The sequence below is a fragment of the Azolla caroliniana genome, unplaced genomic scaffold (genome assembly GCF_043228905.1).
Source record: "Azolla caroliniana isolate FFs.n. ecotype wild unplaced genomic scaffold, voAzoCaro1.0.p SCAF_13, whole genome shotgun sequence".
NCBI lineage: Eukaryota > Viridiplantae > Streptophyta > Polypodiopsida > Salviniales > Salviniaceae > Azolla > Azolla caroliniana.
Genome location: NW_028230448.1, coordinates 14,167,722 through 14,184,573, shown reverse-complemented (window position 1 = coordinate 14,184,573; position 16,852 = coordinate 14,167,722). Strand labels below are relative to the sequence as shown.

General features: G+C 38.0%; 3 protein-coding genes and 1 non-coding gene across 4 annotated transcripts; 1 reads left to right on the top strand and 3 right to left on the bottom strand.

Annotated features, from left to right (window-relative positions):
* The first annotated feature begins 2,100 nt into the window (after positions 1–2,100).
* On the top strand, positions 2,101–4,409 carry LOC147856239 (universal stress protein PHOS32-like). The gene is made up of 4 exons (XM_087329197.1): positions 2,101–2,367; positions 3,290–3,387; positions 3,664–3,782; positions 4,009–4,409. Exons 1-4 carry the CDS (start codon positions 2,193–2,195, stop codon positions 4,097–4,099), a joined length of 483 nt encoding a protein of 160 aa, XP_087185323.1. The 5' UTR covers positions 2,101–2,192; the 3' UTR covers positions 4,100–4,409.
* Positions 4,410–5,804: 1,395 nt separating this feature from the next.
* LOC147856238 (CRS2-associated factor 1, mitochondrial-like) lies at positions 5,805–9,640 on the bottom strand. The gene is made up of 5 exons (XM_087329196.1): positions 8,995–9,640; positions 8,141–8,268; positions 7,358–7,583; positions 7,138–7,265; positions 5,805–7,063 (listed from the first exon to the last, which is right to left on the bottom strand). The coding sequence occupies exons 1-5, from the start codon at positions 9,608–9,610 to the stop codon at positions 6,491–6,493; spliced, it is 1,671 nt and encodes a 556-aa protein (XP_087185322.1). The 5' UTR covers positions 9,611–9,640; the 3' UTR covers positions 5,805–6,490.
* Positions 9,641–11,991: 2,351 nt separating this feature from the next.
* TRNAS-UGA (transfer RNA serine (anticodon UGA)) lies at positions 11,992–12,072 on the bottom strand. The gene has a single exon. It is a non-coding gene; the product is annotated as a tRNA-Ser (tRNA).
* Positions 12,073–13,593: 1,521 nt separating this feature from the next.
* Positions 13,594–15,299, bottom strand: LOC147856236 (fatty acid elongase 3-like). The gene is made up of 2 exons (XM_087329917.1): positions 14,910–15,299; positions 13,594–14,557 (listed from the first exon to the last, which is right to left on the bottom strand). Exons 1-2 carry the CDS (start codon positions 15,272–15,274, stop codon positions 14,035–14,037), a joined length of 888 nt encoding a protein of 295 aa, XP_087186043.1. The 5' UTR covers positions 15,275–15,299; the 3' UTR covers positions 13,594–14,034.
* Positions 15,300–16,852: the final 1,553 nt, after the last annotated feature.

Here is a 16,852-nt window from a genome sequence, read left to right as displayed (position 1 = left end):
AGGTGTGCATGAGTGCGTGCGTGCGCACAATAATAAAAAAAGACAACCATGAAGACGTGCGTGCCATATACGTTTCGAATGCAAGCACATCAAATGAATATATGTGCATAATGTTGATATTTTCACTATTTTGTTGTATAGATTACAAATTCTTTTTATCGGAACGTGTTTAACAAATGCAAATATAATCCATTGCAATAAATAAAGAAAGCAATTCGGAGTTGAAAAAACGAGATGAGAAACTTCAGGAAGATGCAGTAGGCAAGTAGGTTCCAAACTCCACCACATCAAATGACTATGTAATATATAATTATCATTTGTTGTATAGTTCAACATCATTTATTCCTTAAAAGTATCCGATTATATAATATAGAAATGCCACGACCTTGTCCCTTCAATTTAAGTAGGCGTCAAACTCAACCATCTCAAATAACTACATATAAATAAATGAAAACCCAAACAATTTTGTGTACATATGCCTTTATAAATGCAAAGAAATCTTAGAATATATTTCCCTCTCAAAATTCTTAGAGAGAAAGCAACAGAGAGTAGATGATGCACATTAATTAGTAAGGTTTTCAAACATAGACCGGCGTATACATGCGTTCAACCTGGGCGTCATCCAATATAGTGAACAATCAAATATCAAATAAATTGACATCAATTAGAGTTGAACCAAATGGTGTACTTGGGACAAAAAAATTTGACATCAATTAGAGTTGAACCAAATGGTGTACTTGGCTTATCATAAGAGTGACACGAAAAACAAGTACTAGTAGAGAGAGGGAGAGAGAGAGAGAGAGAGAGAGGAACATTTTTTCGACCTCTTGAAAGTTGTGTGTACGAACTCAAGCTTGAGAGGAGATAATCTATTAATTTGTGGAAAAAGTTGATATCTACCAGGGTTGAATGAGGGTTTGGTTGGGGTGAAGATGTTACTAACATTGCAAATTATTGCACCAAGGGTTAGAACATAGGATGACAATCTCATATAAATGCCATTACATGCATAAGTGTTTCTTTGTCAAGGAATGACAATCACGCTACCTTTAGTTGTAGATTAAAAAAAGCTACCACATTTTCAAAATATAGGACGCACATTTTTTTTTGTACAATATGGGTTTGAGGTGGATGCCAATCAAGAATCCCTTACATGTGCATGAGGTTGCCAGAATCTATATTGGGTTGTTAAATTGCAACAACTTTGGGCATCCTTAAGATGGGATAATTTCATAACCCTTTTGATGGGTGTATGTGGTTTTTGTTTAGGAGGCCAAAGCTTTACCCTCCCCACAAGACGAGGGAGTATTTAACAAATACCTTAGGTGTTGGGGGCGGCGATACAATTGGAAGGAAACAGGTTGTTATATATGACCGGTTTGTATGGAATTGGTTCGATAGTTTACACCATAGTGTCAAAAAGTCATAAAATTGAGAGAACCAAAGTTCGATCCTAGGCATCTACCAGGGCCCCTCTCAGTTTGATCGCAATCAGTCTCCCGTGGATGTTAAAAACATGTCAAATCTATCAATGGAGTAACACGACAACCATCATGAACTGGAACAAGCAGAGCTGAAAGGAGTCGCCTTTATGTCACAACAAGTAGTTACATCAACAAACAAATACAGGTTCGTTTGTTGTGTTGTCGTGTTATCTCAATAGCGTATATATACATACATATATGTATGATATAGTTATATACACGAATCAAACGAAAGAAATGTATGAGTGTACGCATGTGTAGGTATACGTATATACAAAGACATGCATATACAGATGTATGAAACTATGAAATACATACATACATGCATATACGGATACATATACATATGTAGAGCCAAAATACAAGTCATCCATATTTGATCATTTGTTTGGATTATTTATGAATTTGGCCGCCCATGGAAAAGTAGACAGCATTTCTTCCTCCTCTTTATTTTCTGAACACGCTTTCCGAATTTCCGTCTGTAGCCATCGCCATCGCCAGTCGTCCCTCCTTCCTTCCTTCCTTCCTTCCTTCCTTTCCTTCCTTTCTGCATATAAAACTGAAAGAAAGCAAGAAAGAAGAAATATCTCTTCAATTCTTTCCCCCTTCCTCATCATCATCATCATCATCATCATCATCATCATCATCTCCTTCTGTCTTCTGACTTTCTCCCTTCTTCCCTCCTCCTTTTTATCTCGTATCTAATCTATGGCCGCTGCTCGGAGAATCGGGATTCCCCTGGATTTCTCCGCCGGGAGCAAGTATGCTTTGGAATGGGGCTTGAAGAACATTGTGAAGGAAGGAGACTGCGTCATCTGCATCGTCGTCAATAAGAAGTTAAATGAAATCGGAGAGATGCACCTGTGGCAGGAAAGTGGATCTCGTAAGTACACTCTCTTCAACTCAATTTCCCTCTTTCTTCAATGATCTTTGTTTTGAGGAGAAGAGATACCAATTGTGGATCTTGTGTCTTATGCTTCTTAGTTTATCTTGTTTGTGTGCGAGACATCAATGGAAGGAGAAAATCATTCAGAAAGAGAGATTTTCTTATTGGAAATGGCATAGATGGAAGGGAAACTGATACTGGATCCTAGGCGAAGATTGTTTTATTGGAAATTTCGTACATGAAAAGAGAATTATTTTCAATCCCTGGGAAAGAAGGCTTTTTTTATTTGGAAGTGGCATAGGTAGAAAGAGAAATTATATTGAATTGTTAGGGAAGGGAGAGGGTAATTGGAAAACTTCATAAGTGAAATAGGGATTCATGGTAAAGTTTCTACTTCCTTTTCACCATCTTTAATGGTTTGGTATCACACTTCCCACAATTCGTTCAAGCCTGTTGACTAATGATTCTTCCCAAAACTCAAGTAAAGGATCAAGAACAATCTCAGACATCATATTTGTTTTGAAATATATGTCTTATGTTTGTGAAACGTATATTATCTGAGAGATTTGTGGGCTCCTACTTCATGCATCTACCTTTCCTTCTTGCTTAATTGTCATATATAGATAGATAGATAGATAGATAGATAGATAGATAAGTACGTATGTGATCTTTCAGGGGTGTAGTGGGAATTTAGAAGGTGTGAGTAGGTCGTCTTAAGAGACACTGCTAGAAGTTCTAAACTAGATCATCATAAATATTTGTTTTGAGACGATCCAGATATGCAATGTTTTATGTTGTGTTAATAGCTTATTGCATTTATACTAATGGTTTTCTTCTGGATCTATATTAATCTTGATGATTTGATGAGGTTTCATCTGTCTGAATCAAAATTTCTGATAAAATAGCTGTTTCTGTACAGCACTGATCCCCGCAACAGACTTTGGAGGGGTTAAGTATGGGATTGTAGATGATCTACAGATCCCTTTGTTACTTCAACAGGAGGCCCAAGAGAAACAAGTATGGAATCTTCTCTTATTGGTTTTATTTCCCATGTATGATATTAGGTAACCCTCACACAAACAAATCATCTTGAAATATGTGATCCATAATTATGTGCATTTATGTGTTTCAATTGAGATAATCAGATCATTGATCTGGTCTCCACACAAAATTGCATGGTGTTTGCTCAAGTCATAGCAACCCTAATTGAGCAATATATGGATCTCAATACTTGTTCATTATTAACTGCTATCAGCAACGCAGTAATGTTTATGCTTTGTGTGTGCAAATCAGCTTGAGGTTCTCTTCAAAGTTTATTGGGGTGATGCTAGGGAGAAAATCTGTGATGCAGTGGTTGATCTACCAGTAGATTGCATAGTCATGGGAAGTCGTGGATTGGGGTCACTAAAGAGGTTGGCATCTCCATGATAGTGTGCAAAAGTTTTTCTTTATTTCCCAAAAATGCCCTTGGTCAACTCCTCGAGCCATTTTATGTTTATTTGGGAAATGTCAATTCATCCTCTTTCAGGGATTGACCAGGGGTATTTCTGATTGTTTCCCTAATGCATATACAATTTGAAATGCAATACTTAGATCTCAATTTAGACTTGTTACTCAAATCAATTCATAAATGTGCAGGGCAATGCTAGGTAGTGTGAGCAACTATGTGGTGAATAATGCTCCTTGTCCGGTAACTGTAGTAAAGCTCCCAGGTGATCTCAAGGCCTAGTCTACATATCATCTTACACAGAATGACAAAGCCAGGTTTTTTCCCCTTCTAGAAATCAGGGCAGCATGTACAGTTCTGATGGTGGCTTTGAACAGGGTTTTAATGATCCCACATGATTTATTTTAGCTCACACACCTCACACTATAATACCTTTTTCTGAGTGGCAGGTTTGTTCCTGTTGTAAACGCCGTGTTAATGTATATTTTCCTCCATCCCCTGTAATATTTAGCATATGGAATGTACTTGTGAGAGATCTTTACTGTATAGAACTTCACGACATTTTAAGATAAACTTTGGTTTTTTTCCTTCATCTATATGTGCCTCCAATGAGCTAATGCTCACTCTTTATCTTCTTATTTAATCTTTGTGCCCTCATTCAATATTTTTTAGCTACTCAAGTATGATGAGCTTCAGAATAGTTGAAAGTTTGAAACCATTATAATACCTATCAACTTCACTTCCAAGTTTCATGCGACTTGGTGCGACTTGGTAATGATTTCGATGTTGCTCCAATAAATCCTCAATGTTGCACAATCTTTTACGCAATCTATGGAAAATTAATGCTTCTTAATGATAAAGATAAGAAATCACACATTGGTCATAATACCATGAGGATTTAAGACAACAGTCTCACTCGAGAGATAAGGCTTTGGATAGGAGCTCTTGGAGCATCCAGTATAAGAGCAAAGCTAAACGCAAAGGTAGCATTTGCAAGGTGCTACATTGTTTTGTTCACGGTTTACTTGTAAATCCAAACTTAGCTTTTGGTTGTGTTTGTACACGGCTGTCTGCAAGGGAGATGGACACTATCTGCATCTGCACAGATCCATATAATGGGTGACGTGATCCAAAGCAACATTGAGTCGTCTAGGTGCCTAGATATGAGAACTCCACAGCGAAACTCAGAAGTTTTGAGGAGTGTTTTAGTCCATAAACCCACGTGTTGCATGGCCTCACATGAGCTTTATCGAGGTGTGAAAGTCAAGAGGAGTAACAAGGAGGCTATTGCTGTTTGGTGGAAGGTCAGATCCATTGGCAGTCGGTTGAGTGAAGGTTGCTCTGAGAACATAATAGTGATGAGGAGGACAAAATCTGGATGGTTACTAGAAAGTTCTTGTAGTAGATCGTGCCCTGTGGCTGCTTTTGATGATATGTGGGGTCTTCTCTTATCCATAGCCTGCAAGAATCAGTTTTGGATATATATCATAAGGAAACCATAAAGGTTGTGTTTACATGACCAAAAAGCTCACTGAATGTCTGACCACTGTGCCTATACCACCAATCCTGATAGAGCACAGATTGCACGCTTTTTTGTTTATAAATCAACTGATCCATTTGCACTTATGCAAATCTACTTGTGAAGGCTTGACATCAAGAAAACAGTAGATCGCCCTATTAAACTACAAACAAAATCAATTTTACAGCTACCATTCTAAAGAGGAAATGTAAAGTGTGGGGTCAGGTACAACAGGCAGAGAAATATCAAATAATAGCTGCAAAGATTAAGCAATTAGCATTTGCATTGTTGCTAGTGCACAAAGGTGGTTTGCACGTCTGCAAATTACTCGTCAATGCATGTGTTTTAATAATGAGAAAAACATGACAGTGATTATGATGTACACCAGAGAAAGAGAATTAGACAAGATTCAACAAAGAAATTCAAGGAAAAGAAAAGACACCCACTTAAATTGATAAAGAACCCATATTAATCACAGTGACAATATTTAAGGAACCATAATATGATTCATCACTGCTAGTAGTTTATTATAAAGGTTACTCCTTACCATTGATTTGCTCTCCCGATTGCATCTTAGCTCAAGCTTAAATGTGAGTGGGCCCTAAACTCATTTTTGCCACACAAGTGACCCCATTTCAGGTGGTATCACAGATCAATGTTTCATCTCTACCTGAAGTGATGGAAGTCTTATCTGCCATTACTTCAGCTAAACATATGTCCATGAATTAACTACACTAACAGCAATAATGTACCCAAAAATTGAGCTTTGTTGAGAAATTGAGGGATATACTGATATTTCCTTTACTTGCATGAGAGCTCAGAGGGTGTCCCTAGAGTGAGGCCACAAGACAATAACCCTAAGCCCGCATGGAGAGAAAAGCGACATTTTTGTGATCAGTTCAAGACACGAGAATTAGTACCAAATCCCTTTTAAGTTTCAAGAGCAATTAATCCTCTATTCACATGGAATTTGCTTCTCTTATTTCTCCTGTAGTGTCTTCTTGTCAATATTACAAACTTTTCTGTCTATAGAAATGTTATCAGAGTCATGACTGTACTCATCTGATTGTCTTCATCCATAAAGAATTTCCTCAAACCAGAAGTTTCCTCGATGCTCTATACATGGATGATGAATCAATTGCGCTTCATCTACATTATTTTGAAGCACCCATGGATGCACCATCATCACTGTGCGATATAGCCTCACCTACACTTTCAGAGCCCTCTGATCCACTATCATCATCAGTATAAGATAAACCCTCACCTGAACTTTCAGAACCTTTTGATATACTGTCATCATCAGTATCAGATATATCCTCACCTACACTTTCAAAACCCTCTGATAAACTATCATCGTGAGTATCAGATATATCCTCTGCTAAACTTTCAGAAGCATCCGATATACTGTCATCATCAGCATCAGATATATCCTTATCTACATTTTCAGAGCCCTTTGGTTCCCTATCATCATCAGTATCCGACACGTGGTTTCCAGAACTTCGGTATCCCTGTGATATACTATCAGTCTGATCCACTTCAAAGGCATCATCATCAATGCCACATGACTTGCCAGTATTCTCGCATATAGCATTATTCCCTAATTCATCTTCAACATGAAACTCCATTTTATCTTCCTCAGTGGAGTTCATCTCAACCTTTCTGGATCTACCTTTCCAAAGAATTATTTGTTCTCCTTGAAATGATAATAATACACAAGGAACCATATCCTGAAAGCAAGAATGTTGCATTACAAACAGGTTAGCTAAAAAGCTTTCTGTTTGATCTTAACGCTTGGACTTACCCTAAGCTTTGCTCCAATTTTCTTGTAATCACTGATGTTCAATGATTTGCAATCTATCCTCACAAGATCGTCGTCTTCAAAGGCTTCCCTTACATGATGAACAAGGTCCGCATAGTACCCATTTTTCGCTGCAAAACAGATTTTTCACATTTTCTTTAAAACACATGCTAAATATGATGCGACATTCTGGATGCAAAATAAAGTACAGAACAAAATCTACATAATCGGCAAAGTGGCATGATCTGACGGCCTCTTTTCCTTAATGCATTTGCTTCCTGTAGTTTCAAACCTCCTGGTTTCTGTGTAATTAATTTGGGATATATCGGTGAATGAGGTTTCCAAAGCATTAAAGGAATGTTGGGTCTATCTTTCTTGTTGTAATATCTTCCTCTGAACACATGAAGAGTACCACCAGCTCTATGGATCACTTTTCCTCCTGTTTTATCCTGTACATGGAGCTTCCACGATCTCAATCCTCTAAAAAGAAGTAACACATAAAATACTTTGCACCCAACAACAGCAAAGAACAAATAACAACCAAACGTAAAGACTCTTTTAATATTCATATATTAGGAACCATATCTGCCAATATATTTTGCTGTTATGCATGTCAAAAACATGATAATTTTGTACAACACAAATTGGAAATGTAAGGTAATAGCAAATAAAACAAAAATGTACTTTATGCATGCTGTTTGTTAGTCAGTGCTTGATATATCTCGTCTAACTTTTCATTTCACATACAAAAATGCTTAGGATGTATTGGATGAGCATGTCTCTATGGCATATACAAGGCCGGCATTAATGTATATAGAGGTAGTATAAGCAAAAGAAGACTCTCTACTAGGTTCACACATACACGGGGGGGAGGGGGGAGAGCGAGTGTGTGTGTGTGTGTGTGTGTGTGGCCAAGAAGGTGGAGTGTTTTGCCATTGTAATAGAGGTCCTACACTTGGTAGATTGGCCATTGCTATACAGAGAGGAAGGAGATGAGATAGTCTACCTCTATCTGAAAGATAATATTGTCCATATCAATAGTTGCCACCCCTTTGCACTTCACCCGTATCACACTATCCCGTTGCCAATAATTATAGAAATTGATGAGCATGTTGTGGGTCAAACCATCTCTACCTGCAGGTTGGAATGAGGGTTTAAAAATAAAATTCCAAATAAACATATAATGTAAGTAAATTTCTCACTTCTAGTTGGGAATATGACAAGACATGTACAAAATGAGACGCGGTGAAATACTTGTATCTGCACTAGATGCATGAAATATGCTAATACTGATTAGACACTTTTCCAGAAATTTCAGGTTAATAATCGATGGAATAGGAGGTCAATGGGAGATATAAGCCGATTTCATCTGCTTTGGTGTCGAGATATCAGTTCATTGAAATTTTGTAGCCGTTCAAATTGTATTTGCACATAACATGTGCGCTGTCTACCAAGTGCAAACATCGTACACAGATACCAGCAACATGAGAGTATAATAGTATATAGAACTTCCTTTGCCAATTCAAAGTCAAATTTAGGTCATCTATCATAATAGTGTGATCTCCATTCGAAGAATCTAAGGGTGGAAAGTCGAAAAAAAAATTCTTTGCATCTATGTAAAACCCATTGTCCCTCGCATTGGTACAAAAAACATATCACCCAGTTATGATCTTAACCTGATACCGGTTTTGTTTTCCAGTGAAATACCACTTTATACAAAACCATATCAACAACGCAAACAAATGTCTGGCATCATTTACACGGAAGAATTGTTACAATATGGTATAACCTCCCTGCATTACCAAGCTAAGGATGATACAATGTTATGATAATACAAATAAAACAATCATGGAGTAATACCTATATTTAATTGCTTGGTAGTTTTGAAAGAACTTTCGAGAAGTTGAGTGGTCTCTTCTTTTGTCAAAGGCTCGCCAAGGATCTCCTCTCTAGTTCTGACTTTGTTACTAACTTTCGCCTTCTTCTTGCTGCTGCTGCTGCTACTGTTATTCCTGTCTCTCGTATCAGAAGCAGATTTATCAGAGGTCACAGGGGGAGCTTCTTGTCCATCCCATGGCCTATCAAGACGTCCCGGACCAAAAGGAGAGAATTTCTCTTGAAACCCAATTGGTTTTACTTTAGGTATCTCTGTGTAGCTATACCTGAATGCAAACTTTAGGTCATGATGAGCAGGTTCAAGAACTGTTAGAGGCTCTATGATGGGTGTTTCTCTCTGTTTCTTCTTTGCTTTCTTCATCTTCTTCTTGAGGTATAGCTCTTTCTTCTGCTGTACTTCCTCTGAAAAACTCAACTCATGCGACGATGATGAGGATGAAGCAATGGTGGAGAAGAGGGATTGCTTGATGAAGGTCTGATAAGGATGTGATAATAGCAATAATGTATGCTGCTTAGCGGTGGCAGAGAAAGCAACAAAGAAGAGTTTCTTGATGATGGCACCAGGATTGGTGGTAGCCATGCTCTTTGATGCATCAAAATCTCTCTCTCACCTCTGTGACAGAGAAAAAAAGAGTGGCAGAGAGAAAAAAAGGGGTGAAAGAAGACCTGCCTTCCATTAAACCTTCTTTCTCTCTCTCTCTCTTTCTCAGTGAAATCCTAAAACCCTTTCCCTTAAACCCTCCCATAGGAAGAAGCCCCACATACATCATATACATACACAACATACATATATGTATACATATACATACATATTGGTGGTAGGTAACCTGGTGGAGAGTGAGCCAATTGGGGGAGGATAGTATTCAGGTGTCCAAATTTCCAAATCTCTGACCTGATGCTCTCATCTCAATCTACGAAGGATCTTGCGTTTAAACGTTTGTAGTGGGCGCATCCTTTATGTTGGGATGGCATTCTCGTGTCCAATGGCTCTTCATCGGTGGTCTGATCGAGGAAGGATCTTATGTTACGTACTTCTTTGGAGTTGATGCATCCTTTCTATTAATGGTACTACTGTACTGGACAATTAGCTAATTGGGGAGGATGGTGATTTATTGGACAATAAGCCAAATTGCAGATGATGGTGTTCTTGTGTCCAAAGCTCTTAATCGATTCTTTGATAGACAAAGGATCTTATGTTACGCACTCTGACAAGTGGATGCATCCTTTGTATTGATGATATCATACTTGATAGTTAGCTAACTGGGGATGGTGGTGTTTTGGTGTCCAAAGCTCTTAATCGATGCTCCGATCATAGAAGGATCTTATGTTACAGACTATTAAGTGAATCCTTTATATTGATGATAATGTATTGGACTAAAAACCAATTGGGTAGGATGGTGTTTTTTGTGTCCAAGGCTCTGAAGTGATGTTCTTGTAGCGAGTGCGTCCATCTTCGACCGACTCGTCTTACTTATGATGTCATCATCATTTGAAACCCGTTTAAGAATAAAGGGTTAAAGTACCTTAGTGTTTTGAAACCTTCCTCATTTTTTAGAGGGTGTAGGGGTATTCTTGTGTTTTTATTCAAATGTCGTGATCGACGAATGTTATGTTTACATGCATTTGGTGTGAATCCTTTATCACTCTTTTCTTATATTTTGTTTGAAGATGTAGCATCTTGGCCACCCCTTTTTACATTTTGTAAATGTGGTTCTTTGGAAAAGTAAACACAACATCGCTTTTTTAAGCAAATGCATATCATAACAATTGATACAGAATCATCATGAAAAAAGAAAACGATGACGATGCTATGGAATAATACATTAGGACACCATTTCTTGCAATCATTTAACACTATAACATTTTATTTCCCTCTTAGAATGCAATTTCTCACACTCACTAACTTCATTCCCTTCAATGTGTCACAATAATTGTTATATGTTCTTGGAATGTATGTTTGATACATAGTAAAATAAATAAGTTGTTTATGTAAACACTTCAATAATAGATTGCCCCGAATTTAAAGACAACCAAACTCTTAATCAATGCATATATATCACAGTTATGTGGTTATATCAAGCAACAAGTTTATAAGTGTCTTTTCCAATATGTTTGTTAGCTCTACCTTTAAGACAATGGGAGGGTTCTCAACACTTGGATTGCAAAAAGTGGTTTGCCAAACCATACTTTTACACATGATCTAGTACTAAATCCACTTCTTGAGACTTAAAGTCACAACCCTAACTTTACAGAATACAACCTTTGTAACTGCACTATCAAACTCACACATTAAGTTTAAATATATTTTAATCGCATACAATCGTGAATCAATAAGCAAGAATTTGTTAGATCAAATTGGTGGCGATGTTTATAAACTATTTTCTTTAAGATGTATGAAGGTGACAATTGGAAATCGTGTTGCAACTTGCAACATGTCGTTACAACTTAGTGACAATATTATCCTATCTTTCGAGTGGATAGTGATGTCATGTTAGACCATCTTATGAACCATCAAATTTTCCTTGTCACTCTACGAGATGCCGATAACAATGGGGGTGCAAGTGAAGAATATCGGAATGAGAATTATGTAAACATACATTTGACCCACTATGATTGATTGTCCACGAGGATCAAGGGTGTCTTCGATCTCAACAATTCAGCAAGTGCAAAGTTACAATCCATTCACTAAGGGAATCGAGGATCCCTTCGAGCTCAAAAGTATGGAATTCCTTCCTACTAAGGAAGTGCTGAGAACTCATCGTATGCCACATGTGCACACGCGCCCAACTAAAGTGCGAGCTACTTTTGAATCAATCAACTACACCACAAGGGTGTCCAAAATTATTTCCCAATGGTGATCATGTTCTATATGGATTTCATGCGAAGAAGCAAAAGAGAAGAGCTAGGGCTCTCATAGGGAATTTTGAGGGGGGCTTGTGGTGATCAAGCGGATGTTAAAATCGTCGGCTGCAGGGTTCGAACCTGCGCGGGCGAACCCAACAGATTTCAAGTCTGTCGCCTTAACCACTCGGCCAAACCGACTGATTTATAAGACGGTTTATTTTTTTTCAGTATAATTTATAAACTCTTTACTTTCTTCGTGGTTTCCTGCCTCTCTCGTCCCAACGTTGTTTTTTGTTGGATATTGGTGACATGAAATTTCGAGACTAGTAAATATTCGCTTAAGCACACCCATTTCGTTCAAGTTTCAACATAGCATACATACATAGTTTGATAATAAAGAGAATCTATCTTTATCCCAAGAAATTGAAAAATGTGTAATCTCATTTAAAATTTGTCGTTCATTACAAGTACAATAAAAAATCCATTCTTGTGTGTGTGTGTGCGTGTGCGCGCGCGCATCCATGAGAGTGGCTCTATACCATATTGCCTAGAATGGCTCTCTATAATGTTTTGCTTCATATATTTTCTCCAATAAAGTGGTTTATCAAGGTATTGTTTCATGAACTCTTTGCAATGCATTGAAAGAAATTAAAGAAACCTTTCGCGTACGTGTGTAAGTAGAGAGGCGCATACAAATATAATTTGTGCAATGCACAATGTAAAATATGAAATAACTTGGCTATAAAGAGTCCTTTTAGAAGGGACATTGCTTCAGAAAACGGGACATTGTCAATCAACCCCAAACTCAGGGCTTAATTGTTTACACGGTGATGAAACCAATATGAGAGTTTCCTCACAATGGAACATAAAGCTTCACCAATAGCATGAGAAAAACATGTCAATCAGAGTTCGGTCATGGCACCTTGGAAAATGTGAGAAGACTCGAGCATCCAATTGGTTTTGCAGAATTGAAATCAATACATCTAAGCTATCTGAACCCCTAGTGAACATCTTGGCTTGGCAGAAACCTAGTTGTGTAGTGCACAAAAACGTTATTCTTTTCATCACTTCCAATTGCCTATAGGCATGGACCAAGTGTACATAATTAAAGCTTCCGGTATTAGAGATGACAACTGATATTGTCCCTCAATTGATTCCTGTTCCATCTGGCTCGTTCACATCATTGCAGTGTTTCCAACGAGGCATGGTGGTGTCTATGCAAAGCTTTGAAAATATTCAGAGAGAATCAATCGAATTACTTAAACTGAGATTACTTTTGCCATCATCAAGTTATCTTGAATCTTGTTAGGGATGTATAGAAAAAACACAATACACTAGCAAAAGTCAGCAATTATGGGGTCCACGGTAATGCATAGGTTAAATGAATATTCAAATTTACACAAACTGTAGAAGATAATGTATTGACCTAGATAGTTCAGAGATTAGGGTTTAGGAACTCTACAATACATATAGTATATTGACCCCCAGAAACCTGAAGACGTATATAAAGATTAGGGTAAGTTGTAGGCAAGTGAAGGAGCTTAATTATTAATCCCAGTACCGACATGTATACATTAAGAATCCTGTCTCTATTCCACAGAAATTTTGAATTAGGATGCACAAATTATATCATGAAATTTGTGTGCAATAGGAAATATTTGGGCAGATAACAATCAAAAACAGGATATGCATTAATTTATAATGAAATTAAGATATCCAGTATGTAACTCATTTGAATCTAATGAGTCGGTATCAAATGCATTGATTATTCTCAAATTCAAACCAAGTCCAATGAAGCAGAAGCCTCTTTTGACAACAGAAATTTTTGAATGGGAATGTCAGCAAACAATTTAACTCTAAGCCTGAGAATCCGATCATATAAAGAATTTCCAATTCATGGATACAAAGAAAGACAATCTCAACCATTATGTTGATGAATCTCCTTGATTTTTTATTTTCGAAGAAAACACAGGATTGCTTTCATCGAAATCCAGTCAATTCCATCATAAGAAATACCAAGCCTTTCGATTCTTTGGAGCTTTCATCCAGATTTTAAAACTAAGCTTTCTCTGGTCATCCTTTTCTTTTTTCCTGTCCGTTGCAAAAATAATGGAAACAAAAAAACAGGCCTTTGATTCATCAAACCCGTTTCCTTCCGCACTAAGTCTTCTTCTTCATCTTCCTATCTCTTGCATCTCGATACTGTTTGCGATGGAAGTTCACAAACAAAATCAGCAACGAAGCATTGAAGCAAGCATTAAAAATCCAAGCACCAAATCCAGCACAGCCATCTCCATTGAAATGCAAGTAAACCATTACAATAGACACAGCAAAGCTGAACGCAAACTGGACGATCTGACAGTTAGTTACCACTTTCTTCCACGGTGGTTTGATCCCTAAGGTACATAGAAGATAGTAAGAATACATAAGCATATGAACAGATGTGTTTGTGAGGAGAGCTATGATTTGCAAAGATTGCACATATTCGAGCCACAAGAAGCTCATCAGGATCACAACAGAATGGTGGAATACGTGTAGGAATGTGAGAGGCCTCCTCTTTAGCACCATGATTAATGTGTCGAGAAGCTCGTAGTATTTGCTGAGGTAGAAGATGTAGGACCAGAAGAAGACGGGTCCAGATGCAGAAGTTCCTTTCGGGAAGCAGAAAAGCCATATCCATGATCTTGATGAAGGAACCGAAAAAAGACAAAAGATGATGGATCAGATGCAGACTACCATTTGGAAATAAGCAAAAAATGCATGCCAAGACACTCTTAAAGATGACGATGATAACAATGCGAAATTGATGAGGATGAAGATGACAAAGACATAAAAGTTTTGAAAGACAGAGAAGAGAAATCATAGCCAAGCGTGCCTTGAAGAAAAAGAAGATGACGATGATGACGATGAAAATGCTGGGAATGACAAATGACATTTGTGAGGAAGACGAAGCCGAAGCCGAGAAACAGTGATAATGATGACTAAGATGAGAAGAAAACTGCCATAAAGAAGAGAAGTAAATCCATAGCCAATACCTTGAAGAAGAAGGTAACGATGATGAGAAGGTTGAGGAAGACGAGGAGGAAAATGACCATAGTTTCCACTGTTCTGGCCACAATGTCTGCCACTGTCCAGGCGCTCCGATGATCTCTTCCATGGCGGAGGCGAGGCATCCTGCGAACATGATGAAGGATCCGAGGAAGAGGATCAGGTTGTGCACGACAGGGAGGGGGCCTAGAGGAATTGGAGACTTCCTCTTGCAGAGAAGTAAGGAGAGACCGAATGTGCAGAGAAGGTAGGAGAGGATGGCAGAGAAGAGGAAGAGAGGGGAGGAGGCTATGGTGGAATGCGGGCTCCATTGGAACTCGCGGATGGAGAGAGGGGATTGAGGAGCTACCATGCTTCAGAACTGGTCAGTCAGTCGGCTATGGAAGCTTTGCAATGCTCGCAGAAAACAGGAGGACCTGAGAGCGGGTTATTTCAGTAGGTGTGCCACTCGAGTCAAATTTAGGGTTACGGAAGCTCTGGCGATGGCTTCTATGGCTATGGCGATGGCTATGCATACGTACCATACCATACCATATGTGCATTCGCATTCGCATTCTCTTAAGAAAAACACCCTCAAAGAATGATCAATACCATACTCTTGTATTAACTATTTATTATGAGGTAAATAAGCCTGAGAAATAGAAAAAAAAAAAAAAAAAACATTAAAAATTATTTTTTAAATAGAAAAAAAAAATTCTTGAATAACATTCGCATTCGTTTTCCAACGTAGGAAAACGAATATTATATTAGATAAACACGAATTTTACGTACTATGCGATGCCTATTCTATATGTGTCTATTTACACCCAAATCATGTAAAGCAGTCTTCCTGGCGAGGGTATCCCGGCCACGAACATGGCATGACGCTTAGCTAAGGGCACATGCAATCTGCATCTGATCATTATCCGAAAAAAAAACACGCCATCGAAAAAGTTGGTCACCAAGTCGTTGCCTGTCCATTCAAATCTGTAGTCGCCCCCCCACTTCACACTCTACACTCACCTGACTCGTCTTCGAGAGCCCCCGACTTTCACAATCTGCAATCGCCCAAATAAAAAGCAAGAGGCTGACTTTTGTAGTCGCCCGACTCAAACACAAGAACCCGACCATCTCAGGCAATACCCCAACTCGTGATGGGAGCCCCTACTACTTGTGGGTGCTCGACTTATAATTTTTGGGTAATAAAACCCTAATGCTTGTTTTTTGGGGAAAAAAAACCTGATGCTTCTAATTTTTCACATTTTTGGAACTGACAATCTAGGTTTTAGGAGGGAAGAAGTCATCAACAATTGCACATGCATCTGCATCACCACATGTGCTTACTTGCCAGGTATATGTTTTATTGGATTTTACTTTTCTTCGATACTTAAAATAGTATTTTAAAAGTTTTTAATTTTCACGAAATGGATGGTTAAAATGTAAAAATGGTCTTGAAAATGATATCAAGGTTAAAATTCTTGTATGATACATGCAGATGTTTCTAAAAATGGTCTTGTTTTCTTATTGGATGATTTTTTGGAAAGTTGCATGTGGCATTTATCAAATTTTGTTTGCATGATTTTTGAAAACTTGCAATTTCTGAATCTAGGTTTAGGGTTTAGATTCGTGTAGTTTTTTATGATCATAATTATTTGTACACAGATTGCTTGTATAGATGGCGACCAGGTCCAAAGAGTTCTAGATGTTTGATGACAAGTAGGGTGATACATATCACAGTGAAGGGAGGTATGACATGATTCATTTTTGAACAATGTAAAATAGGGTACAACAGTGATGCATGAGTGTCAACCTTTGTTTTGGTTGCAAGGTTTTTGTAAGGGTAAGAAACACATCCACGAAGATCGAGGTTGTAAACAACATGGAGGTGGCAATGATAGAGATTCATCTAGCGTTGGACCCCATATCAGAACATGAAACATCAATTTTGGAT